This window comes from Hemiscyllium ocellatum, chromosome 8 (genome assembly GCF_020745735.1).
Source record: "Hemiscyllium ocellatum isolate sHemOce1 chromosome 8, sHemOce1.pat.X.cur, whole genome shotgun sequence".
NCBI lineage: Eukaryota > Metazoa > Chordata > Chondrichthyes > Orectolobiformes > Hemiscylliidae > Hemiscyllium > Hemiscyllium ocellatum.
The window spans coordinates 73,342,205-73,369,325 of NC_083408.1; the positions used below are offsets into that span (position 1 = coordinate 73,342,205).

General features: G+C 39.3%; 1 protein-coding gene across 1 annotated transcript in view; it reads right to left on the minus strand.

Moving 5' to 3' along the window:
* Nucleotides 1-27,121, minus strand: part of LOC132817927 (5'-3' exonuclease PLD3-like) — a 64,328-nt gene that overhangs the window by 13,279 nt on the left and 23,928 nt on the right. Inside the window, exons 3-7 of the mRNA XM_060828469.1 lie at nucleotides 19,389-19,540; nucleotides 15,845-16,028; nucleotides 11,320-11,443; nucleotides 8,048-8,175; nucleotides 1,101-1,301 (exon numbers count right to left, since the gene is read on the minus strand). Coding sequence (XP_060684452.1) covers nucleotides 1,101-1,301; nucleotides 8,048-8,175; nucleotides 11,320-11,443; nucleotides 15,845-16,028; nucleotides 19,389-19,540 — 789 coding nt within the window. The remainder of the gene's footprint in view (nucleotides 1-1,100; nucleotides 1,302-8,047; nucleotides 8,176-11,319; nucleotides 11,444-15,844; nucleotides 16,029-19,388; nucleotides 19,541-27,121) is intronic.

The window sequence follows — 27,121 nt, forward strand, 5'->3', positions numbered from 1 at the left end:
ACCGAAACTGTATGCGTAACTCTCTGAAAGCAATCATTACTCTGCATGTCTGCATCACGGCAAGATATTCTTTATTAACATAACGTAAAGCTGAACCAGTTGTGCCTTGCCAATTTAGAAAGGAGATTCCACAAAGCAAGCTTCATTTATTACACATTTGTAATGACACAGAATGGCCACTTGTTTCTCAACAGCCTGAGTCTGTCCTAACTCCTAACATGCTAACAGGAATAGAGGGAAGGAGCACATGGTGAACTCAGTTGGCTAAATGGCTAGTACTTGGTTCAGAATAATGGTGAGAGTGCAGAGTTCAATCCTTGTTCCAACTGAGGTAACGTTAGGGATAAATTGTGATGCTTCACTCCTTGAATAATTGCAAGTACTACTTGAAGGAGATTTGACTCATCCATTTGCAAAAAGAAAAGCTCCTTTTAACACCAGTGAATGTAAACAGAGGAGGACTCATTCAGATCAAATCCCTTACAAGAAACAGCCTGTTATGTTGAGAATGTGGCCATAAGCCAACATGAAGTCTAGCAGGCTGGGAAATATCAGAGCTAGTGGCAATTCTTTCTTTTCCTTCTCTTTTTCATACTCTCACTAATGTGAATACCATGCAACAAAATACTATGCAAATTCATTATTTTAGCTTTTCTTCTAATGGTGTTTCACAATAATATCTGTTAAAAATAGATTTTCTTCCATAAGTATCCAACTTTCATCTCTGGAAGAGGTGGAGCAGGCATATGTAACAGCAGAGAAACAATGATTAATCTTGTAACAAACTTTTGTACAGGTATCTCCATTACGGAATTTACATGGTCCATATGAAATCTGCTGATCAGCTGATAAACAAACTTGAGCTACGCAAACTACAAACTAAAAGGAAGAGGCATACATTTCATGCAGTAATTATAAAGATTGCCAAGTGAAATTTGATGACCAGTCCCCAGCATGCCTCAGCAGCTGGTAAATATATCTTTGAATGTTTTGGAGTGCGGTATAGAGATAAAGATCATTTTCATGGATGTTCCAGCTTGTATTGTGTGTTAACTGTATTTATTTATTTATTTGAAAACTTAATATTTGCAACAACTTACTGAAAAATACATTTTTGCAGCAGTTCCATTCAGTTTCACGTCAAGAGGTGTGTCTTTGTTAAAATTTGTTGAATAAAAAGTTGGCCATGGTGAAGGGATGGTGGCATTTGGCAGTGCAAGACTCCAGTAAGCTTCAAAGATTTTGGAGAAATCATTGGCAAGGCAACTGCAATTGTAAACCACAGCACCCAGTTCTTTCACCTGTAAGAAATTACAGTAAATGATCTGTGACTATGTCTGATAATATAACAAGAGACAAATAACCCATATAATTAGATTGACTAATATTGCAGTTACACTACAAGACCACATTCATAACTGATTCAAATCTATTCTCATGTTTACTTTTCGCAGTATGATACTTCTGATCTGTTTTTACTCAAGCATACAGAATTAGCGTGAGACCTTTTTACATCTGCCTATTCATATCAACTGATGCACGATCAGATTTAAACAATTTAAGATTTTCTTTAAAGTTTTAACTATCATGTTGAATTGCTGCTGGCATAGTTGATGCAGAATTGGATCTCTTATATTGTTAAGCAATGCTAATGTATTAGTTAACAAAAATAATTTTTCTTAGTAACTGCCACAATGAAAGGTGACTAAATAAACCAATTACTAATCTCAGGAAATATGATTTTATGCTGTAACATAATTACTTATTTCTGTCTGTTTAAAATTGGTATGATTAAATGATTTAACCTGTATTTATTGCATTTTGACAGCACCACCATTCATGAACCCATTCAACTCAATACATTTTTCCATAGTTACATTTAATTCTCAGGCAGTGTGAGGGTCCAACAGTGTTAAAGGTGGTCATTTTCAAGGACATAAATACAGTTTGCATGCACATGCACATGGGGTTTAGAGCCAGGTCCCAAATATTGTGCTGTTTCTGTTTTGCTGATGTGATGCTTTCTTCAAATGCAGATTATCCAATGGATTGGAGGCAAGCTCTACACCCATTTAATGGTGGCAGAACCAACTCTTAAGTATGAACCTCAAAAGCTGCCGATGGTTCTGACTGGTCATGAGATTGGTTTGCAGAATAGAGGAGGCATGAGTTTAGAGGGTTGGCAGCCTGATGGTGCAGCCAAGTGGCTAAACAGCTCACAGAAAGCTACGGCACTCTCTCTGACATTATAATGCTTGCTGGCAAGAAAATTTAATTGCACCTTACAGATATGCCAGTTTACGTTCACCAATCTGTGCTTTGAACATTACCTTCTCACTCTACCCAGAAATGAGCTGTTCAAGGAGCTTAAGGACAGTTAATTGCAAGTAAGTGAGTTCCCATCTTCCACCCAGTGAAAATAGTAATGACCCCGAGTGACATCAGTCCATTGACACACTGTCAGGAGCTATTTGCAAAGCACATCCACCTCCGTGTCTGCAACTGAATCACTCACGAGTTCTCTTTTTGCAAACTGAGTTCAGGATCTGATTGTTAAGAAATCTATAAAATCATTGCAAGACACTTGAATTTGAGCTCCTGTAAAAATGTCAATCTGTTTATACCAGAGACCACAGTATCAAAATAACCTTACAGTCGGCTCCTTTCTAAAGTATGGGTACTCAGTGTTTGAAGCATAGTTTTGCTTAATATTTCCACAAATTTTATAAGAATTATAATCTTATTTTCTTCATAATGTTACACCTTCGATATAACATTTAAACCTGACCAAATAGAGTGAGGCATTTGGATTGACTTATTGATAGATCAGCAAATTGCTGCTAAACTGATACAACTTTGTCACTGCCCAAGGAAATAATCCTAACAATGTTATTCAGAATGACAGTTAGTGGAAATTATGATAAAGGTAGAATAATCTCTGATATTATCAGAAAGGATTTACAGTACAGCAATCATTAGTTAGGCCAGAACTTGAGTGCAGTGTGCAGTTCTGGTCACTTCATGACAGAAAGGATATAATTGTACTGGAGAGGCTAAAGAGAAGATTTGAGGATGTTGTCAAAACTGTAAAAATGAAGCAGTGAGGAAAGATTGGACAGGCTGGAGCTGTTTGCCTTGAAACAGAAGAGACTGAGCTGAGGAGATATTTAATTGAGATGTACAAAATTGAGAAGGGTCTAAATAGAATGGATGGAAGGGCCAATTTACCTAAACAGAATGATCAGTGGCTAAATGTGTAGGTTTAAAGTGATTAGTGGAATGGTTAGAGTGGAGATGAGGAGTTTTTTTTCTCCCAGAGGATGATCTGAGATCAGGAATTCACTGCCTGAAAGAGCACAGAGCGAGACTAGTAGCCATAGTGTTTGCACCAGCTGTAAAATGAGTCACCCAGCCTAATCCCACTTTCCAGCTTTTACTCAGTAGCACTGTAAAGTTATGCCACTTAAGGTGCGGATACAGATACCTTTTAAATGAATCGAGGGCTTATGCCTCTACTGCCCTTCCGGGCAGGGGTACAACCACAGCCTATCTGTTACAAACATGTTACCTTCAATATTCCCTATCAATATTCACTCCAATGTCCCTTACTATCTGATCACTCCCCATAACTGTGTTTCTTCCAGGCCTGGCAACATTCTGTAGCTTCTTTGGTTACAATTACAACTTTTCTGTAATGAAGTAACAGGACTGTTATCAGTGCTCAAGTTGTGGTCTAAATAATGACTTGTACAATTTCAAAAAAGCCACGTAAAGTATTGTGTGCAATTTTGGTCTCCATATCTGAGGAAGGGTGTTCTGAGGAAGGAAATGCAATGAAGGTTTACCAGAATGATTCCTGGGAATGGCTGGGCTGACATCTGAAGAGAGACTGCTTTGGTTAGGACTATATTCACAAGAGTTTAGAAGAAAGAGGGGGCTTCTCATTGAGAATCCTACAGAGTAAACACAATGCCTGGTGAGTCCAAAACCAGAGGTCACTGTTTAATGGTACAGTATCGACCATTTAGGATTGAGTTGAGGAGAGGTTTCTTCACCCAGTGAGTAGTAAGCCTGTGGAATTATTTGCTGCACAAAGTGTTTGAGGCCAAAAGAAGGAGTTTGATTTACAGAGAAACCTCGATTATCCGGCATTCGATTATCTGAATATTGGATTATCCGGCAAGATCGCAAGGTCCTGAATTATGTTATCTGGTATTCAATTATCTGAAATTCGATTAACTGAATGAAATACTCCCTGCCTGTAACCTTTGGATAATCGAGATTCCTCTGCAGTTGTTAGGGCTAAAGGGATCAAAGGGTATGGGGAGAAGGCAGGAACCAGAGCAGACACGATTGGTCGAGTAGCCTACTTCTCTTCTTATTTTCTATATTTCAATATTTTTGTGCCTCAACTAATAAAGGAAACTATTCCTTATGTCTTCTTAACCACCTTATCAACGAAACATGTTACCTTCAAAATTACCTATCAATATTCACTCCAGGGTCCCTCACTTCATCTATGCCTCTTAATATGTTCCTATTAATTCTATGTCCCTTTGCCTTGTTAATCTATCCAAATGCATTTACCTCACACTTTCTGGGCTGATTTCCATTTGCCACTTTCTGCCCACCTGATCAGTTCAGTGATACCTTCCTGCTGTCCACAGTTTCTTACCATAGGAATAAATAATGAATTATAACTTCAATGATCTGATTGTTAAACCTGAGACCATTCGAGGAATAAATGGTTTTTAAAGATTGAAAAAACATGAAAATCAAATGGCTACTGCTTACAACATACTTTGTGAGATTTATATGGAATAAATGAAGTTGTATGCATTGGAATGACAATTTATATCTAAAGACACCACAATCATGCAATTAGGTCAGTGATTTTTTTTAAAAAAAAGCATCTCCTGTTTTAATTCACACTTGTATGAGAATTTGACATATTGGGAGATGAAAGGTTATCTACCAGATAACCAGCTTGGAGAATGATCTAGATTTTGGAAAACACACTGAACTATATTTCAAATTATGTTTTTGAGCTGCAGAGTAGAGACAAGGAAAACTGGATTTGTGAGCAAGAACTAAAAGACCCTCTCTCTACCTGCCATTTCTCTCATCAGCTTAAAACAGCACACGATGAAAACCAATTCTGTTGATTGATCCACTTTCAGGGATGCTAATCCCATTCATACTTCTCCATTCCCTGTGATTATTGTGTCCAATACTTCACATACTTCCTCCTTTACTACAATATTTGCACTACCCTCTTTTGTAAAGACTGATGGAAAGTATTAAGTAAGAACCACACTAACGTTTTCTGCCTCTGTATCTAAGTTGCCTGCTTAGTGTTCTATGGGTCCTACTCTTTCTTAGTTATTCTCTTACTCTTCATGTGTTGACAAAACATATTAGGATTCACATTGATTTTGTTTGACAGTATTCTTTCATGCCCTCCCTTTGCTTTTCTAATTACACCAACAGGCCTAGATGGCCCCAGAGAGATAATAGAAGTGAGCTTTGCTGATGATAATCACATCCATGAAACTGAAAGATGAAAGCTGTTCCAGATAGAACTCTCTTGAGCTTACCAATGAGAATAAAGAACATCAGAAGGTGTAGGTTTGTCGTTACATATTGTCAACATTTGTGAGGCAGGGCCTGGGTAGGAAATGGTGCAAAGTCTTCTAAGATAAACTGTTGTTGCATCAATGTATTAAAGTGAAATTTATCTTTTTCTTTGAAGCATCTTGCCTGTTTTTCATGTGCTATTTGCGTTAGCTTTGATTCATACTAAACTAACATTTGCAAAAAAGTGATATCTTGTTGTTAGCCATTTCTTTATTTGGGAATCATTCAGTAAATAATTCAGTAAACTCTGCACATTTACTCTTTTTTTGGCTTACCTTCATTTCCAATCCAGCTGTTCCAAATTCCTTCTCAAATTATTGAAATTGGTTCTCTTCCTATTTTTACCTTTTTCCTCCTAACACCCTTGTCTGTTTTCAGCCTGCTAATGTTATAAGCTACTAGGTAGCAGTTAACACGATATGATTGAACTTTATGTCAGTTTAAAAGGAAGATTGGGTCTAACTAATATTTTATACCTAAATAAAAGGCAGAGAATGTAAGAGCACGGAGGTTATGCTGGGACTGTATAGAATGTCAGTAAGGCCACAGCTGGATTACTATGTGCAGTTCTGGAATCCACATTATGGGAGAGATGTGATTGCACTGTGGAGGGTGCAAAGGTGATTTGTCAGAATATCGCCTGAACTGGAGAGTTTTAGTTATGAAGAGAAATTGGATAGACTAGGGTTGCTTTCCTTGGAGCTGAGGAAACTTGTTTGATATGTATAAATTATGAGGGACATAGATAAGGTAGAGAGGAAGGAACTTTTCCCCCTTGATGGAGGGCTTGATGATTGGCGCATAGACTTAAGGTCAAGGGTAGAGGGTTTAAAGGGGATATAAGGATTTTTTTTCACTCAGTGGGTGGTGAAATCTGGAACTGATGCCTGTAAGGGTGGTAGAGGCAGCAACCCTTATACCATTTAAGAAGTATTTAGATGTATACTCGCAAAGGCTATGGCCAAGTGCTGTAAAATGGGATTAGAATAGTTAGATAGTTGTTTTTGACCAGTGTAGATGCGATGGCTTAAGAACCCTCTTCTATGTTGAAGGCCTTTATGACTCTAACAGCAACTATAAGTCATGATTTGGAGATGCCGGTGTTGGACTGGGGTGCACAAAGTTAAAAATCGCACAGACACCAGGTTATAGTCCAACAGGTTTAATTGGAAGCACTAGCTTTCAGAGTGCTGCTCCTCAAACCACCTGATGAGGGAGCAGTGCTCCTAAAGCTAGTACTTCCAATTGAACTTGTTGGACCATAACCTGGTGTTGTGTGATTTTTAACTTGGCACCTATAAGGGCATGAAAATTGATCGAGCTGAAGTGAAGTGATATAAAAGACTGGGGGAACAGATTAATCAAGATGTAGTAGCAAACATTTTAGGGAATATTTCAGAGTATCCAGAATAAATATATTCCTGCTACCAAGAACCATCTTGAAGGGAGGACCCACCATCTACGGTTAACGAAAGGAGTTAAGAAAAACATCGAACTTGAGGAAAAGGTATTACTGCCAGAGAGGGAGTTAAATGAAAATCCACCAGACTTGTTTCTGCAATGTGGAGACTGTCTTATGAAGAGAGATTGGATAGACTGAGCCTGTATTCTCTAGATTTTTAAAGAAAGAGAGGTGATATAGTTGAAAGCTGCAAAGTACTTAAAGAGATAGACTGAATAGATACAAGCAAGATGTTTCCTCTGGTTGGAGAATCTAGAATCAGGAGCACAATTTGAAAATAAGGGTGATTCCATTTAGAATTTGGATAAGGAAACATTCTTTAACTCAAAGGACGGTGAATCTTTCAAATTCTCTATCCCCGAATGAGTATATTTAAAGTCAAGATTGATAGATTCTTGATTACTAATGGTTTAAAGAATTATTGGATAGTGTGGGTAAAAGGCATTGAAATGTTTGATTAGTGATGATTGTGAATGGCAGAGTGGGCTCAATGTGCAGAATGGACCAGTCCTGTTCCTATGTACTTTTGCTCTATCAATTTATCTATGTTATTTTACATACTCCTTGCATTGATGTAGATACCCTTGAGCCTGCCAACTCTGTTTCTTTTAATTCTAATCTTTGTTTCTTCTGCATTCCATTAATTCTTTGTTTTCAATTTTCACTTACAATTTTATTCCAGCTGTATCTTGTCTGAACCCCATTCCCCATACCAAACTTAATGTAAACCCTCCCAATACGATCAGCATAATGTATTGCACAAACATTTGATAACTAAAGACAGGACTTGGATAAGACTCCTGCCCTCCTTCCGTCAAATCAAAGATTGAGGATAAATAGATGTAATAACTTGTTACAAAAATTAACACTTTATTAACTGAGATGTAGGATGTCAGAAACACAATAATTAATAGGGCTGCTTAACCATGGACTAAGTGCTGTACTTGCCTGAGTTAATGCTCTCCAATCCATATTAGCACTGCCAATATAAATATGTTTCTTATCAACAATCCAGAGTTTTGTGTGAAGTACACCATTCAATAACTTTTGAAAGTTTACTTTCCTTACGTGGATGCCTGTAATTTAAGACAATTTGGTCAAAATATAGAGCATCAGTTCCAAATTCTACATTGTTTGCTCTCCAAATAATATCAAATTAATATAGGTTTTTGGAAAAAAAGAACATTTATAAGTAATATTTATCTAACTTTCTTTATTTGTTTTTTTGTCTTTTATGGGCAGAACATTATTTTTTGTTAAAAATTCATTATATTAGGAAAGATTTTCTCCCAAATTCAAACTTCTTCCTCAACAAATGTTGCCATAATAATTCTACCAATAAAACTGCAGCAAATATTTCAGATAGTTTATCAAAGTTCTCCCCCATCCAGGCTCATACAATCCCTCTAGTGTGGAAGTAGGCCTTCGACCCATTGAGTCCACACTGGCCTTCTGAAGAGCATCCCACTCCCCCCACTCTATAAACCCACATTTCCTATGGCTAATTCACCTAGCTTTTTTAGCTTGTACACCCCTGGGCACTATAGGTAATTTAGCACAACCGATCCACATAACCTGCATATCTTTGGACTGTGAGAGGAAACCAAAGTACTTGGAGGAAACCCACACAGACACAGGTAGAGTGTGCAAACTCCTTAGGATGGAGCCGGGTCCCTGGTGCTGTGAGGCAGCAGTGCTAACCACTGAGTCACCATGCTGGCCTCATGTAGAACGGAAGACATTTCATATTAAAATTTCTCTGATGAGTGGATATCTCCAGCAACAGAGCATCAGAGATAAATGTGAATGTGCAATTTCACTTACACTGATTCATGCAGAAATAGTTTGACCTCCACAAGCTTGGGACTCAATTTAAAAGAGAATGAAAGAAGTTAGAATTATATATTGCCTTTCACAACCAATGAATTACTGTGAATGCGTAGTCACTTTTGACATGTTGACATATGACAGCCAATCTCCAAGCAGCAAACTTCCACAAAGTGCAATGTTGTAATAAGAACATAAGAAATAGAAGCAGGAATTGGCTATTCAGTTCCTCATGACTGCCCTACCATTCCATAAGATCATGGCTTAGATACCCCAGGCCTCAACTCATATTTTGTGCAGGCTCTGTTAGCTTCAACTCCGTGAATACTTCATAAATCCATCTACCTACTCTTTAGATACTTCAGTGATCTAACTTACACCCCTCTCCGAGGTAGAAAATTCCATACATGAACTATCCTCTGAGAGACATTCCTTCACATCTCAGTCTTAAATGATGTTTTCTTCTTCAATAACTATATCACCCAGTTCAGATTCACCCAATAGTGAAAACATCTACCCTCTGAAGCCCATTCAAAATCTTGTATGTTTCAATTAGGTTACCCTTGATTCTTCTAAACTGTAATGAATACGTGCCTAACCTGTAATCTCTTCATCCCAGGAATGAGTTTGGTGAATCTCTTTTGAACTGCCTCCAATGCAAGCAAATCCTTTCTTAAATCTGGTGACCGAAACTGTACACAGTATTCTAGGTGTGGCCTCATCAACATCTTTCCCTGTTTTTAATTGTTTTAAATATCTGAGCAATAAAGACCAAAATTCAATTTGCCTTCTTAACTACTTGCTGCACGAGCACGCTAACCTCCTGTGTTTCATGCGCAAGAATACTTAAATGACTGTGCACTGCACTTTTTTGGAGATTTTTTTTCCATTTAATTAATAGCCTGCCCTCAAGTGTAGTCTGGACAGAGAGTTCTGGAATGTTGTGCTCTGCACATTTGGAGCAAGCGATGAGGTGATGTGATAGGTCCTAAGGAGCTGGGAAACAGGAGCAGTCATCTGAGGAGAAGGATAAGCTTGAGAAAATTCTCTTTGTGGGTTGCAGTACTCAGTTGTATTGGCCTCTACAAAAGATGGTGTGATTGATATTCGAGTCCCAGTAGCTGCAAGCTGGGTGAAGGAGACCATCTTGACTTGTCAAGATTCATCTGTCATTTGGTTTGCATTGTGATTGCAAACTGTAACCTGTATCCTTTTCCTTTGTGTTAACTTTTGTTGGCTGTCAATACAAGTTCATGCTAGGACTAGTCTGATTGCTTGTGGGTGTCTGATGTTCCCACCCTGGACAGTGACAAAGTGTGAATGGCTGCTGTGCAGTTGCAGAAGGTGTTGAGATAGTAAGCACAGGTAAAATGTATGGCCTGGTGGTTAAAGAGTGACTAGTGTGAGAAACTGGTGGGATTACACACGCAGTATGTGTCATTAATGTTGACTATATGTTCTGGGCATCGTGGTTTGGTGATTACTGTGCCATTATACTGCCAGTAAGCGGCAATGCCACATTACTAAAGCTTGTCTGGTTGCACAGTGGCCTATCATCAATAATGCAAGCTATCTTTCAGCAGATATCCAATGAGTACTAAGTTATCCCAGACAGAATGTGTGGGAAGATAGTGCTGAAATTAGACATAAGAGACACCACAGGGGCAGGGTAGGTAGTTACTGAGATGCTTTTGGTAAGAAATCATGCTAAGCCTCATGATGAAAATCCCTCCATAAATCATGAAACAACTTGCACTTTGCCTGGAAAGGTAAGATTCAGCCCATTATATCTGAAATGATTTGGTTAACTCCCTTACATTACCTGCATTAAAAGCAAGAAAAGGTGAAAATGCTAAAATCTTAAATTAAACAGATGTCTGGAAATACATAACAGGTCAGCAGGATCTAAAGTAAACATAAAAACTTACATTTTAGCTACATAAACTTATCGCAGTATGTGTTACGAGGAAGACTATTGCACCTGGAATAGAACATAAGAAATAGAAGCAGGAATTGGCCATTCAGTTCCTCATGACAGCCCTACTGTTCCATAAGATCATGGCTTAGCTACCCCAAGCCTCAACTCTTATTTTGTGCAGGCTCCTTTAGCTTCAACTCCGTGAACACAGGAAGACTATTGCACCTAGAACAATGGATTAAATCTTCTGTTCCTTGCTTCATCAGAAATAAAAACATTTAACAACATATAACATCAAAAAGTAAGTGTCTGCTGTGTTCCGATCCCCTTCCCAACCCAGATCCATCTCATCATTCCACTTCTATTGCATTCTTTAGAGTCCATGATGCCTAATGCAGCAATGTTCTCCTTGTCCCACATACACAGAAACTTACCAAAGAAAATTAAATTAATTAATAAGTATTATAATTCTCACCTTTCTCTTTTAGAATTTTGAGATCAGTGGAAAATTGATGTGGAAAGGAAAGCGTACTTGATGCAATGCGCACACTAACATTTTTTGATGGCAATTTCTCTAATTCACGAAGCAGGATTTCACCCTGTGGTAGTAAAAGATATTTAAAAATATTAAGAGCATAGTAGAACATAGTATGTAAAAATAAGTCAAACAAAGTATAATATTTATGCTTTGGAAATACAGAACTACAGAACAGAGAAGATTAGAATAAATGCTAAATTTAAAATATGAAGGCAAGAGAAAGCGAACTACTAGATTTTATGACAACTTAATGAAATCCCTGAAATAAGTCTTTGGTAATTCTTCAGCAATATAGCTTCCTGGGGGTTTGCTTAATTTAGGTGCCTAGATGTGGAGTTGCTGGTGTTAGACCAGGATGGACAAAGTTAAAAATCACGCAAAACCAGCTGATAGTCCAACAGGTTTATTGTGATGTACAAGCTTTCGGAGCACTGCTCCTTTGTCAGGTAATGATTGGGACAGGACATAGGACACAGAATTTATAGTAAAGGTCAAATGTCATACAACTGATGCAATATATTGAACAAACCTAGATTGCTATTAAGTCTTTAATCACTCAGAATGGGGATTCAAGTTTCGGTTAATTAATATGTAAATTCCAGAACTTCTTTCAAGTCACAGTCCTGAAATAACTTTAGTTGTTAAAGAAAAAGGTGACATCTCTGCTCAGAAAATGCATTAAAGGCATGAGGTTAGAGTCTGTCAACTTTGAGTCAGACTGGTTCTATTTCAAAGTAGGGATTAATAAAATGTCAAATGAACTGACTGCCTACAGATTGTGTGCTTTTTGAACAAAATAGAATGTATCTGCAAATACAAATCTGCAAATGCAAATTCACCCCATGGAGGTGTATGTGTGTATGCTTTTTGGCAAAGTATGTTTGAGTATGACAGAGAATATGCTTAGAGTCTTTTACATAATAACACCAATAGCTTGGGTTCAATCCCCACACCAGCTGATGTAGTTCTTGGACCCTTTCTCATTACCTTTGATTCAAGGTGATTGTTGTGTTGTAATAACAGCCAGTATACAGGAAACCTTGAAGAGACATGTTGAACATGCCTTAAACATATAAATGTTTGGACTACATCTTAACTGGGGCTACATGCTGATCAAAGTGTGCTCTTGTTTATAACTCAATAGCTTAGTATTAGGCAGATACTTACCTGCCTGTGATTGTAATATATATATGCAAATATCAGGAGGTGTATTAAACATCTATTGAATCTTTCAGTACCATGTTACTCATGGCTACTTTTTATGTTAGGTGACCCTGTTGAAGGTAAAAGCTGTCAACACAATTACAGATCACAGTGATGGATCAATGATAATATAGAATAAGTCACGATTATTAACCCTCAGTGATCAAGGACACTGCACAAGGAGAGAATATTGTTTCATACCTTTGATGGTGTAACATTAAAAATGTTCAGTGCCAACACACCTGCCTTCTAATCCAACTATCCTGGCAGTTGTGGCACTGGGTTGGACCTACCTTTGGGCAGAGAACTGAAGAAAAACAAAATCAGAAAGTCCCAGAGAAACTCAGAAGACTTGGCAGCGTGTGTGGAGAGCAAAACAGAGTTAATTTTTCAAGTCCAGTGATTGTTCATCAGATTTGAAAATAACTGGTGAAAGGATGGTATTCATGTTGAAGATGAGGTAGAGAAAGTGAATAGAGTACTTGGAGATGGAGCCCAGAGAGAAAGAGAGCCTAAAAAGAGATAGGCGAACAGATTGCTGTTGATGGCCCAAGAAAGAGATAAATGCTGGATAGAGTGCTAATGAGAAGTGTAAATGGTTAAAAATGGGTTGACTGTGCTGGGAGCAACACATACAAGACAGGATTTAGTGATGTGGGGGCATGATAACGAATATTGATCTGGGTGTTCACATTCTGAAATCATTAAACTTGATGTTGAGTGCTGGCTATAAGGTATCACAGCAGAGGTATAGTTCCCCCAGCTTGTAATGAGCCACACTAGAGTTCTGCAGCAGGCCCGAGACAGTAACATTAACCTGGGAGCACAGTGGAGTGTTGAAATGGCAGGCAACTGATGCTCAGTGTCCTTTTTATGGACCGAATGTTAGGTGATCCACAAACTGATCACTAAGTCTGCATTTCGTCTCCCCACTGTGCAGAATACCACATTGTGAGCAGTGAGTACAGCAGACTAGATTGAGTGAAGAGCAGGTAAATCGCTGTTTCACCTGGAAAGTGTGTTGGAGGCCTTGGATAGTGAGAATAGAGGAAGTAAACGGGCAAGTGTTGCACCTTCTGCGATTGCAGGGGAAGTTGCCGTGCAGGGGTAAGAAGATATTGGGAACGGAGGTGTAGGGAGAGGAGGAGGAGTGGACCAGGTGTCCCAAAGGGAACAGTCCTAGCGGAATGCTGAGAGAAAAGGAGAGAATATGTGATAGCAGTGACATCCTGCTGGCGGTGACAGAACTGGTGGAAATGAAGAGGTCCTCATATTAAAAGGTTTAAAAAAGAATGGAATGTATTTCATTAAATTATTGTAAGATCATTGAACATGGAACTAATGCTACCTAGTGGTAGAAATATCTCATTGCTACATAGTGGAATTTTTAATCTATTAATATATGTAAAAACATACTGAGCTTAAATAGAATAAAACAAATTTGTACTAAATGTCTTAGGAGAGCTCTTAGAAAAACTAGTCCAATAAAAATATAACAAAGTAAATCAATAAACTGAAATTTGCAATATTTGTACTAAACATCTTAGGGGAGCTGTTAGAAAACTAGTACAATAAAAATATTGTCAATTTCAGTTTATTGATTTACTTTGATTTAGTCCCATACTCCAGCTTTATTTTCTAATAACCTTTCAAATTAGTACTTTCCAGATTTCAATGTTTAATGTCAATGTTTTTGTAAAGTTCCTATGAAAATTCATTTGAACCACACCTTCAGGTGGTGCATTCCACAATAATAACTGTGTGATCAAAATTCTGCTGTTTTCTCCTTCAGTTCTTTTGCCAATTATATCAAGTACATGTTCCCACACTACCACTTCACTCACCAGAAGAAATGCTTGCTTTATCAAAATCTCACACAGGGACAGACACACACATATACACACAAAACAAATCTTCTGAAATGTGGTGCCAGATTTGTAAAGACATCTCCAGTTAAGTAGTATCCAGAGCTCTCTAATGGATATCCTTATGTTTTATATTCAGTTTGACGTCTTACGATTTGATACTTTTTTTTAGCTGTGTTGCAAACTGCCCATCCATCATCAATGATTTTGGCATGCACCTCCCCCAATTCCTTCCTTAAGCTTCCCTCTTTGTGGTACAGTTCAGATTACACTGTTCTTTTTCTTTCAAAGTGCTTCACCTCACACGTAGCTGTGTTAAATAGCATCTGCCACTTGTCTGTGAACTTTTCCATGTTTCCTGAGTCTCTGGTCCCCCGCTCCCTACTTACTGTATTGCCAAACTTTTGCAAACTTCTCAAATTTAAAAATTTCACTCAGTGAACCTATACATAACAGGAAATACTATGGTCCCAATGCAGAACCCTAGGGGACCACATTGCCTACTTATCTTCAGTTTGAAACACATCCATTCACAACTGAATCTTTGGCTCCTATCACTCAGCCAATTTCAAATCTAAAAGTCCATCATCTGTTTAATGCCATATGTTTCTATTTTCTGAGTAAGTCTTTTATGATGTGCCTAATCAAATTCCTTTTGAAAATTCGTAAATGTAACAGTGACTGCAACTACCCACTTTGTTATTCACTCCATGCACTTAACCATGTTTGGTTTTAACAAATCTATGTTAACTATCCTGAAATAACTCTGCAGAGGCCGGTATCCCATCACCTAGTCACCCTTCATTTGTATGCGGAAAGTCCATGACACTGATACAGCTTCCTCAGAGTCAGCTCTCAGAGTGAACAGAACCTCTGCCATGCGTATTGATACCTGTCAGCCAGGGCTCCCTGATTGGACAAGATTAACAGCCCCAATCAGGGAACACATATTCTATGAGGTCCACCTGGCTGACCTTGTTCCAAACACTGTGTATCCCTGATTAACCCATGCCTCTTCAAGTGAAAATTGTCTTGAACATATCTCTAGTAGTTCCCCCCACCCCACCCTTGACATTGGACTGAAGAGTCTGCATTTACTGGTGTAGTGTGTGCCTATTTTGAACAAGAATATTTAAAATCTTCTGGCAGTATCCCAAGGAGGATTGAAGGATTGGGGTCAGAGGATAAATTGTTTCCATATTAACCTCTTTCAGCAACTAGCGTATGTCCCATTTGGATTTGTGATTTGCCAACTTTGAGTGCTTTCTGCCTTCTCCTTTCTGTCTTTCTATTTTGATCCTCATACCACATTACATTTTGATTGAGCTCAAAGCTGACTACAGGACACAAAACACAGAACAGGGCTAAGTACAAGACAAATCAGTTTTACTTACAGGCTTGGAGGTAGGATCAGTCACATTAATATCATGGCCGGTAAGAGTCCAATAAAATGAGGCAATATCCAGACTGCTATTTGCTATATTGATTAGGTTTAACCAGGAGTTATATGTTGATTGATATTTTGTAGCATTTTCACCATAATGTACACCATCTGGCACGCTCTCTGTAACTACAAATCTGAAAGAACAGTGCAATGTTCTGTTAGATGTCCGCATTATGGAGAGTTTTAATCTATTAAGTACATTTACCTGGATCTCCTATCACCTAACATTGGACCACAAATACCAGTAGCCATTAACAATGCCTGAGAGCAACTCTAGCCTCAACCCACCCCTGTCAGGCCAATTAACTGGCAGAATAGGAATAGTTTTAGTTCTCTGAGGCCTGCAACTGAGTGTTAGACCTTCAAGAATGGAGCCTTTGGGCTGATTGTGCACTGTTGATGGAGAATAGCCAGAAAGCTTCAACTGAGTGGTGCAGACCCAATGGGCTAAAGGGCCTTTTGCTGTGCTCTGGATCTCTATGAATTCCAACGTACCTGAAAGAAAGCAAACCCTGAAATTGAGAGTTAACACTTGTCATTCTTTGGCGTGTGGCCTGAGGAACTATGGAGACAACTCATACTGTCAACGGCCATCCCTACACAGATGAATACACCAAATAAATGGACAGAGAAAGACAACTGCCAGAACACCAGCTGATTCCTTTAATTTTTCTTCACTATTCCTCAGTAGACAACTGTGTTTGTTGAGGAATATTCATCTTAGAATGTATGTCAAACAACAGATACATAGCAGATATCAAATTCTAATTGTGCTGTTCACTCCATCTGTCTTATCTATGCGATTCTGATATTCACAATGATTTGTCTTTTTTAGCTTGCATATTCCAACTCAACGTACAAGTAAACAGTGTGTTCCCATATTCAGGTAGGCTGAAGTGGGTACTAGTCAAGATTAGAGTGTTGCTGGAAAAGCACAGCAGGTCAGGCAGCATCCGAGGAGCAGGAAAATCGGTGTTTCAGGCAAAAGCCCTTCAGCCTGAAACATCGATTTTCTTGCTCCTCAGATGCTGCCTGACATGCTGTGCTTTTCCAGAACCACTCTAATCTTCATTTTTTAAAAAAATTAGATTACTTACAGCGTGGAAACAGGCCCTTCAGCCCAACCGACCCAGACATTTACCCCTGTACCTAACACTACAGGCAATTTAGCACGGCCAATTCACCTAACCAGGTGGAAACCGGAGCAAACCCATGCAGACACAGGGAGAATGTGCAAACTCCACTCAGTCAGTCGCCTGAGGCGGGAGTTGAACCCGGATCTCTGAGGCAGCAGTGCTAACCACTGTGCCACCGTGCCATCCACTGTAATCTTGACCATGTTCCCTTATTCAATCTCCCACTTCATGACAAAGCACTAGAGAATATGGTAATCTATAAAAAAGAGAGCAATGGATTGAGGAAGGACAGAAAAAGAGGTTGAATAACAAAAAGATGAAAGATTGAATCCAATTTAGAAAACTGCAAAATAGCATATTTTCAAGTGAAGAGATAAATGCTTTTTAGCTATAGGAGGGCAGGATTGAAAAGGCCATAAAGTAAATTTAATTCTGAGTTTTGTTCATAAGCTCATGAAATATAAAAGCAAAGAATTGATGTTGATTGCATACTTTGCAAAGAAAAAAAATTCAAAATCATTGAAAGCATTTGAGAGGATGAACAAATCTTTTTTTCTATTAGTTCACAAATCAGTAATGGGGAATAAGTTTTTACAATTGATGGAAGAACAAAGTACAATTTTCAAAGAATTTTTTTGCACACAGTTATTGAAACATGAAGTATAATTTGTTACTGAAGCAAAGGTTATAGGACCAATTTTCTTGACATTTGACACCCCCCCCCGACCATGAATATGCATTCTCCATGAACAAAGGGCAGAAAAATTGGAGGAGAGGTCTATACCATTTCCTTTAGGTTTCACCTGCATTTCTGAAGCAAAGGAGGTATGGAACTGAGTCCGAGTAGGTGCAACATTATTGTGTCAATATCCAACCCAGCAACAGGTCAGATCAACATTTGGACTCAATTTGCATTCCCATTTTCCTTGGACAGGTCCATTTTAGTGGGCAGAAACTCCACAATCATCCAAAGCTTTGTGTGCATTAGGTGTACTGATCTTGTCCAGTAATAGAATAGAAAGAGACCAGGAAAACGGATACTTTTAAGATAAGTAAGTAGATTAAGATGTCTCCCAATTAAGTTGGAGATGAAGAGGATTTATCCTCTCAGAGAGTCATTATTGGGCAGAATTCTCTTCCACAGAGAACAGTGGAGTCTGATACATTGAGTATATTCAGGACTGAGTTAGTTTTTTGATTGACAAGAATAATAGAGGGGACAGACAGAATATGGAGGAATTGAGGCCATAATCAGATCAGTCATGATTTTTATTGAGTGGTGGAGCAGGCTCAAGGGATCGAGTGGATTAGTCCTGCTCCTAATCTGTACATTCTTAGTCAATTGCACAAGAAAACTGAGAAATCAGAAACTGATGTATTAGCGTAGCTAGAACAGCTTAAAGAGCCTACACAGGAGAAAATGGAAAAGGCTAAATGTCCCTTTTATCCTGCAATTTTTATGATAATAGAAAAAGCTGAATTTTCTTTAGAAACACAAAGAGAAATTGCTGGAGGAACTCAACAGATCTAGCAGCATCTGTGCAGAGAAAGCAGAGTTAACATTAAGTCCGCTCTGGAGAAGGGTCACCAGATTCAAAATGTTAAGTGTTTTTTCTCCAGACCTGCTGAGTTTATCCAGCAATTTCTGTTTTTTGAACATAGAACATAGAACAATACAGCACAGAACAGGCCCTTTGGGCCTCGATGTTGCACCGACCTGTGAACTAATCTCAGCTCGTCCCCCTACACTATCCCATCATCATCCATGTGCTTATCCAAGGAATGTTTAAATCTCCCTAATGTGGCTGAGTTGACTACATCGGCAGGTAGGGCATTCCACTCCCTTACCACTCTCTGAGGAAAGAACCTGCCTCCGACATCTGTCATAAACCTATCATCCCTCAATTTTGTAGTTATGCCCCCACGAACAAGCTGACGTCATCATCCCAGGAAAAAGGCTTTCACTGTCTACCCTATCTAATCTTCTGATCATCTTGTATGTTTCTATCAAATTCCCTCTTATCCTTTTTCTTGCCAATGAGAACACACCCAAGTCTCTTAGCCTTTCCTCATAAGACCAGGCAACATCCTGGTAAATCTCCTCTGCACCTTTTCCAATGCTTCCACATCCTTCCTGAAATATGGCGACCAGAACTGTACACAATATTCTAAGTGTGGCTGCACTAGAAAGAAAAAGCTGAATTTTCTTTAGAGACACAAAAAGAAACTGCTGGAGGAACTCAACAGATCTGGCAGCATCTGTTTCAGAATTTTAGTATCTGCAGTTCTTCATTTTAATTAAGTTTTCTTCAGGTTTTGTTTTGATTTCATAGTTGACTTTTAACTGGATACTCTTACCTACAGGGATCATCACAAGTTGTACTTTGTATCTCTTTCCAAGCTTTCTCTTTGCCTGGTGAATCATCAATTATTTTGCGAACTGACTGCGTAAGTGCAAAGATCGCCAGGCAAACAGTCATAAGTAATAGGAAGACAATTGGTCCTTTCCACTGAAAAAGAATCACAATTCCCAAATACTTTTAAAAGCAAGCAGGTGAACGCAGAGAACTACACAACTACCTGAGACTTAAGTTTTCTGTCTTCCTTTTTCATTCTCTTACCTTGTTCTCTCGTCGTTTTGGTTAATCACTACTGCACATTATTCAAGTGTTACTGAGACCAAACCTTCATTAATTTGCTTTGAATGGAATAAAGATAAGAGCAAAGTGGGGTAGTACTCTACATTCCCTAAGTACGCATCTTCATCTTCATCTGCACAGACGTCTGTGATCTGTGTGTGTTAGTGACATCTGAAACCGGACTTCAATGCAGCTTAGCATTTTGGTCATTCAGCTTAGTGGGAATGTTGGTTGCACTGAAGTTTTGAAAAGAATATGTACCCAAGCTTCATGTTAGAAATGCTGACCAAAATGAGCGAGGAAGGGTTCAGGTGAAGAGAAATGTCGAATTTGAAAGAAAACTGTGGAGGCAACAGAGCAGTAGAGAGATTTGAATAAAGTTTTTATGTACAGTGGAGCAGTAAAGGACTAAGGTCTTAATGGCAATAATGCATCGACAATGGAAATACCTGTAGTAGAAAATAATTAAAAACTGTGTTTCTGAATGCTCAAAGCATTCACAACAAAATAGACTAACTTGCAGCATGAAGAGGGATAAATGGTTTTGATCTAATGGCCACTTGAGACACGGGGGAGAGTTCATTCGGGGGTGGTTGGGGGAGGGGGTACAGGGAGGTGTGTAATGGATGATTTATGAAATCCCCCCAATTGCTACTCCAAAAGTCCCATACAGCTCAATACTGGGTGCTGTCAGAACTACTACCAGTCTCAAATGATGCCTCATAAATCCCCCGGCCTCCAGTAAGTAAGGAGCCTCTTAAATAACACTCCCTCCCATCCTCTATATTTTGGGACTGAGCATGGGGATGGGTGTGAAGGTGTTTTACATGCCGCAACCCCCTCCAAAGTCAAGCCCATCATTATAAATTGTCTAAGATTGAAAATTAAAAACTCCAGGGCACATTCCAGGGCAGCACTGGCTTGGAGGGGTGAAGCGCTTGTTCTTTAGAACACTATATTGTTCTTTGTTTTATTTATAGTGAGAATGGAGAAGGAAGAGGAGTGGCCCTGATATTAAAGGATGCAATAGGGAAAGAAATGAGAAAGGATCTTGGATGATGGATCAGGAAGTAGAATCAGTGTGGGCTGGATTTTATCGCGCCCTGGAGCAGATTTATAGGCCAGAAGTGTTCAACAATTCAATGACACCAGCTCTGTCCATGGTCCCACCACAACTTTACCAGTGACAGGGAAGGTACAGGCACACCCTCCAATCATGGACAAATTGAGGCCCTTAGGTGGCCAAATCCTGGGCATTGTAAGGGGATAATCTCACTACTGCTGAGATTTATTCAGTCGCATGGTTTTAGGGTAAGTCTTATGCCTTGGATTAGGATTTAAAATTAGATGTCAATCTGGTGAAGCTGCAGAATTGGACTACTTTTGCAGTAAGAAGCATAAGCAGCAAGTGATAAATAGAGGTAAGCCTTCCCACAATAAATAGATGGATCTAAGCTGTGTAGTCCTGCCACACCCAGTCATGAATGCTGGTGAAAAGTTCAATAATAATAGGAGCTGATGGATCCACAAAAATCCCCATTTACAATGATAGAGGTGACCTGCATGTCAGTACAAAAGGTAAGGCCAAAGCAACAATCTTCAGCTTGAACTGCCAAGTGGATGATCCATTCAGCCTTCCACTGAGCTCTCCAGCATCACAGATATTAGTCTTCAGTCAATTTGATTCACTCCGTGTGATATCAAGTAGCAGTTGAAGGCACTGGATACTGCAAATACAACGGGCTCTGACAATTTCAAAAATTGTACTCAATACCAGTGCTTCACAACTTGCTGGAACCCCTGGGAAGTTGTCCTAATACAGCTCCAATACTGACATCTACCCCTTATTATGGAAAAGTGACCACGTGTGTCCTGTACACAAGAAAAAAAGGACAAATCCAACACAGTTAACTACCATCCCGTCAGTCTACTCTCAATAATCAAGAAAGGAATGGAAAATATTGTTCTCAAATATTGACAAACAACATTTAGTCAACAATAACCTGGGTCACTGACACACAATTTGGGTTCCACCAAGTACACTTAGTTCCTGATCTTATTACTGCCTTAATTCAAACATAGACAAAAGATCCAAAGGCCTTTGATGTTTGAATTCATGTATCGCTGGACTTTGGAGTGCATCTGGGAAAATTAACAAACAGTGAAATTCACAACTGATTTTGGAGGAATTGTTGGGCGAAGTTCACAGCACAGAATCAGATAAGTTAATCATTGTTTTAAGTGTGGCCTACAGGGAATCTGCAGGAGTGAGTAGAGTAGGTTCTTTCTTGATTTTTTTTTGTAGATATGTCTCTTGATTAAACTTAAAATATAAGCCATAACTATTAATTTAACCTGGGGCAGTGTTTGTAGAGGAATAAGATGGTGTTATTTTCTGGGTCTGTAGATTGTGAAGAAACAAAAATGGCCTTTGATAGAGTGATATGTACTTCTTGTCAGATGTGGGAGATTAAAGAGAGTTTAAGGGTTGCTGGGGATTATATCTACCATAAATGTTGCTGGCTGCGAATCTTATCAGATCGAATGGATTGATTTGAGAGACAGTTAGAAGCAATGAGGAATTTGCAACAGCAACAATATATGATGGATGGCATTTATAGGAAAGGGGAAAAGTCTCAGATATAATCACATAGATGGGTTAATTCCAGGAAAGGTAAGAGAGGTAGGCAGCTAGTCCAGGAATCTTTTGTGAATATACCCATTTCAAACAGGTATGTTGTTTTGGAAAATGTAGGGGGTGATGGATTCTCAGGGGAACGAAGCACGAACAGCCAAGTTTCTGGTATTGAGATTGGCTCTAATGCAATGCAGGGTGCAGGGTGTTGGGACCCAGGGAGACAGTGAGGAAGAGATCAATCTGAGACTGGTACAATTGAGAACAGAAGAGAGTCAAACAGTCAGGGCAGGCAGGGACAAGGTAGGAGAAATAAATTAAACAGCATTTATTTCAAGGCAAGGGCCGATGAACTCAGGGCATGGTTAGGAACATGGGACTGGGATATCATAGCAATTATGGAAACATGGCTCAGGGATGGGCAGGACTGGTAGCTTAATGTTCCAGGATACAAATGCTACAGGAAGGATAGAAAGGGAGGCAAGAGATGAGGGGGAGTAGCATTTTTGATAAGGGATAGCATTACAGCTGTGCTGAGGGAGGATATTCCCAGAAATACATCCAGGGAAGTTATTTGGGTGGAACTGAGAAATAAGAAAAGGATGATGCCTTATTGGGATTGTATTATAGATCTCCTAATAGTCAGAGGGAAATTGAGAAACACATTTGTAAGGAGATCTCAGCTATTTGTAAGAAAAATAGGGTAGTTATGTTAGGGGATTTTAACTTTCCAAACCTAAACTGGGACTGCCATAGTGTTAAAGGTTTAGATGGAGAGGAATTTTTTAAGTGGGTACAAGACAATATTTTGATTCAGTATGTGGATGTACCCACTAGAAAAGGTGCAAAACTTGACTTACTCTTGGGAAATAAGGCAGGACAGGTGACTGAGGTGTCAGTGGGAGAGCACACTGGGGCCAGCGGCCATAATTCTATTAGTTTTAAAATAGTGATGGAAAAGGATAAACCAGATCTAAAAGTTGAAGTTCTAAATTGGTGGAAGGCCAATTTTGACAGTATTAGGCAAGAACTTTCAAAAGCTGATTGGAGGCAGATGTTCACTGCTAAAGGGACAGTTGGAAAATGGGAAGCCTTCAGAAATGAGATATCGGGAATCCAGTGAAAGTATATTTCTGTTAGGGTGAAAGGAAAGGCTGATAGGTACAGGGAATGCTGGTTGACTAAAGAAATTGAGGGTTTGGTTAAAAAAAGGAAGGAAGCATATGTAAGGTATAGACAAGATAGAGCGAGTAAATCCTTAGAAGAGTATAAAGGAAGTAGGAGTATACTTAAGTGGGAAATCAGAAGGGCAAAAAATGGATATGAGATAGCTTTGGCAAATAGAATTGAGGAGAATCCAACGGGTTTTTACAAATACATTAAGGACAAAAGGGTAACTAGAGAGAGAATAGGGCCCCTCAAAGGGTGCCTTTGTGCGAAGCCGCAGAAAATGGGGGAGGTACTAAATGAGAATTTGCATCAGTATTTACTGTGGAAAAGGACACGGAAGATAGAGACTGTAGGGAAATAGATGGTGACACTTTTCAAGATGTCTAAATTACAGAGGAGGAAGTGTTGGATGACTTGAAACGCATAAAAGTGGATAAATCCCCAGGAAATTATCAGGTGTACCCTAAACGCTGTGGGAAACTAGAGAAGTGATTACTGGGCCTCTTGCTGAGATATTTGTATCATCGATAGTCACAGATGAGGTGCCAGAAGATTGGAAGTTGGCTAACGCAGTGCCACTATTTAAGAAGGGTGGTAAGGACTATAGACCAGTGAGCCTGATGTCAGTGGTGGGCAAGTTGTTGGAGGGAATCCTGAGGGACAGGATGTACATGTATTTGGAAAGACAAGGACTGATTCGCGATAGTCAGCATGGTTTTGTGCGTGGGAAATCATGTCTCACAAACTTAATTGAGTTTTGTGAAGAATTAGCAAAGAGGATTGATGATTGCAGACCGGTAGATATGATCTATATGGACTTCAGCAAGGCATTCGACAAGGTTCCCCATGGGAGATTGATTAGCAAGATTTGATCTCACGGAATACAGGGAGAACTAGCCATTTGGATCCAGAACTGGCTCAAAGGTAGAAGAGTGGTGGTGGAGGGTTGTTTTTCAGACTGGAAGCCTGTGACAAGTGGAGTGCCACAAGTGCCTCTACTTCTTGTCATTGCATAAATGATTTGGATGTGAGCATAAGAGGTTAGTAAGTTTGCAGATGACACCAAAATTGGAGGTGTAGTGGACAGCGAAGAGGGTTACCTCAGATTACAACAGGATCTTGATTAGATGGGCCAAATGGCTGAGAAGTGGCAGATGGAGTATAATTCTGATAAATGTGAGGTGCTGCATTTTGGGAAAGCAAATTTTCGCAGGACTTATACACTTAGTGGTAAGGTGGTAGGGAGTGTTGCTGAACAAAGAGACCTTGGAGTGTAGATTCATAGCTCTTTGGAAGTGTAGTCACAGGGAGATAAGATAGTGAAGAAGGTGTTTGGTATGCTTTCCTTTATTGGTCAGAGTATTGAGTACAGGGGTCGGGAGGTCATGTTGCAGTTCTACAGGACATAGGTTAGGCTACTGTTGGAATATTGCATGCAATTCTGGTCTCCTTCCTATTGGAAAGATGTTGTGAAACTTGAAAGGGTTCAAAAACGATTTACAAGGATGTTGCCAGGGTTGGAAGATTTGAGCTATTGGGAGAGGCTGAACAGGCTGGGGTTGTTTTCCCTGAAGGTTCGGAGGCTGAGGGGTGACCTTATAGAGGTTTACAAAATTATGAGGGGCATGGATAGGGTAAATAGGCAAAGTATTTTCCCTGAGGTCAGGGAGTCCAGAACTAGAGGGCATAGGTTTAGAGTGGGAGGGGAAAGATATAAAAGAGACCTAAGGGGCAACCTTTTCAAACAGAGAGTGGTACGTCTATGGAATGAGCTGCCAGAGGAAGTGGTGGAGGCTGGTACAATTGCAACATTTAAGAGGCACTTGGATGGGTATATGAATAGGAAGGATTTGGAGGGATATGGGCCGGGTGCTGGCAGGTGGGATTAGATTGGGTTGGGATATCTGGTCGGCATGGATGGGTTGGACCATAGGGTCTGTTTCCATGCTGTACATCTCTATGATTCTATGACTCTATGACAAAGGGGAAGTGAACATAACTGCCCTTCATATCAAGTCCACATTCTACCAAATGTGACATCAAAGAATTCTAAAAAGACTGGAGTCAACGAGAATTGGGGAAAATCTTTTGCTAGTTGGAGCAATACCAGACAAATAGGAAGATGGTTGTGGTTGTTAGAGGCCAGTCATCTCAACTTCAGGACATCTCTGCAAGAATTCCTTAGGTTAGTATCCTATACCCAACGATCTTCAGCTACTTCATCAATGATCTTCCCTCCATCAAAGTTAGACATTAACATATTCTTTGATGATTGCATAATAACCACCATCATTCATGACTCCTCAGTTACTGAAGTAGTCCTCCTTATCAAAAAGCAACACGACTGTAATACCCAGCTCAGAATAATAATTGGGAAGTAACATTTGTAGCTCACAAATGCCAGTAATAGCCATCTCACAAACAGATGATCCATTCGTCATGCCTTGACATTCAATGATATTATTATCAATGAAATCCTCACTATTGACATCTTAGCTGTTGCCACTGACCAGAAAATGAAGTGCATCAGCTCCATATATACTATGGCTTTATGAGCAAGTCAGAGTTCATGCACTTTGCTCAAAGCTACCTTTAAACTCTATAAAACCTGGCCTCTAAGTGCAAGGCACAAATCAGGAGTATAATGGAATATTCACAATTTACCTGGATGAGTGCAACTCCAACAATACTTAAGACGACCAACAACATCCTGGACAAAGCAACCTGCTTGATCAGGACCCCACATAATAACTTCAACATTTACTCTGTGCTCCACTGTTGCACAGTGGTGGCAGTGTGAACCATACATCTGTCAAGAGGACCTGTCAAATGGCAATATCAAGATGACTGCTCAGAAGTGTCAAATGATCTATCAAAAGTGGTAAGAGGACGTGTCAAAAGCACCTGAAAATGAGAGCTGTTAATCTGTCAAGGCATTTCAAACTCCTGGCATTTGAATCTTTGAAAAAATATGTCTGATCCCTTTAAAGCAATGAGTTTTTTTAAAATTTCACTCTGTGTGCCCAAGCCTTCCATTACTAGATTACTCCTGCACGAGCTGTTTTCACAACCATCCATCATCACAATGAGATGCTTTCTGTTTTGGCTTTATGAACAGTTGTAAACAGTTATAGACTCACTGAATAAAGGAATTCCAAAGTTAACTTTCTTGTTTTGATAAGGGATTATGCATTTGAATGAAATATCTGTTGTCATAAGACTTTATTTTGTTGAAGAAATGTAAATATTGCGAATATATATTTTCTCAATATTGCAATGTCTGCACATATTTTACAGATCTTTAATTTATCTCTGGATGGTTCCTAGACCCTGACATGGTGGATGTTAGGTGAGTTGGTGTGATGGTGATTTCGTTTGGAAGGAATGACTTTGCGTGAGTTAGCATTATAAAGGGCAGAGGGATATAAATTGGTCTAGAAGCTGTTAGGAGCCACGGGTGATGGACAAATGAACATACAATGGTTTAAAATGTATAATGTAGCATGGGCAACTGGGCATAGGTTGGCATGGAGAGTATTGGAGACATAGGGATCAGCAGAAGGCTTGCGTTGGCATGGAGGCAAAGAGTGGTATGGATGGAGCATGGGGAGTGTGTATGGGGAATGAAGGGTGATAGATGGAGGGAT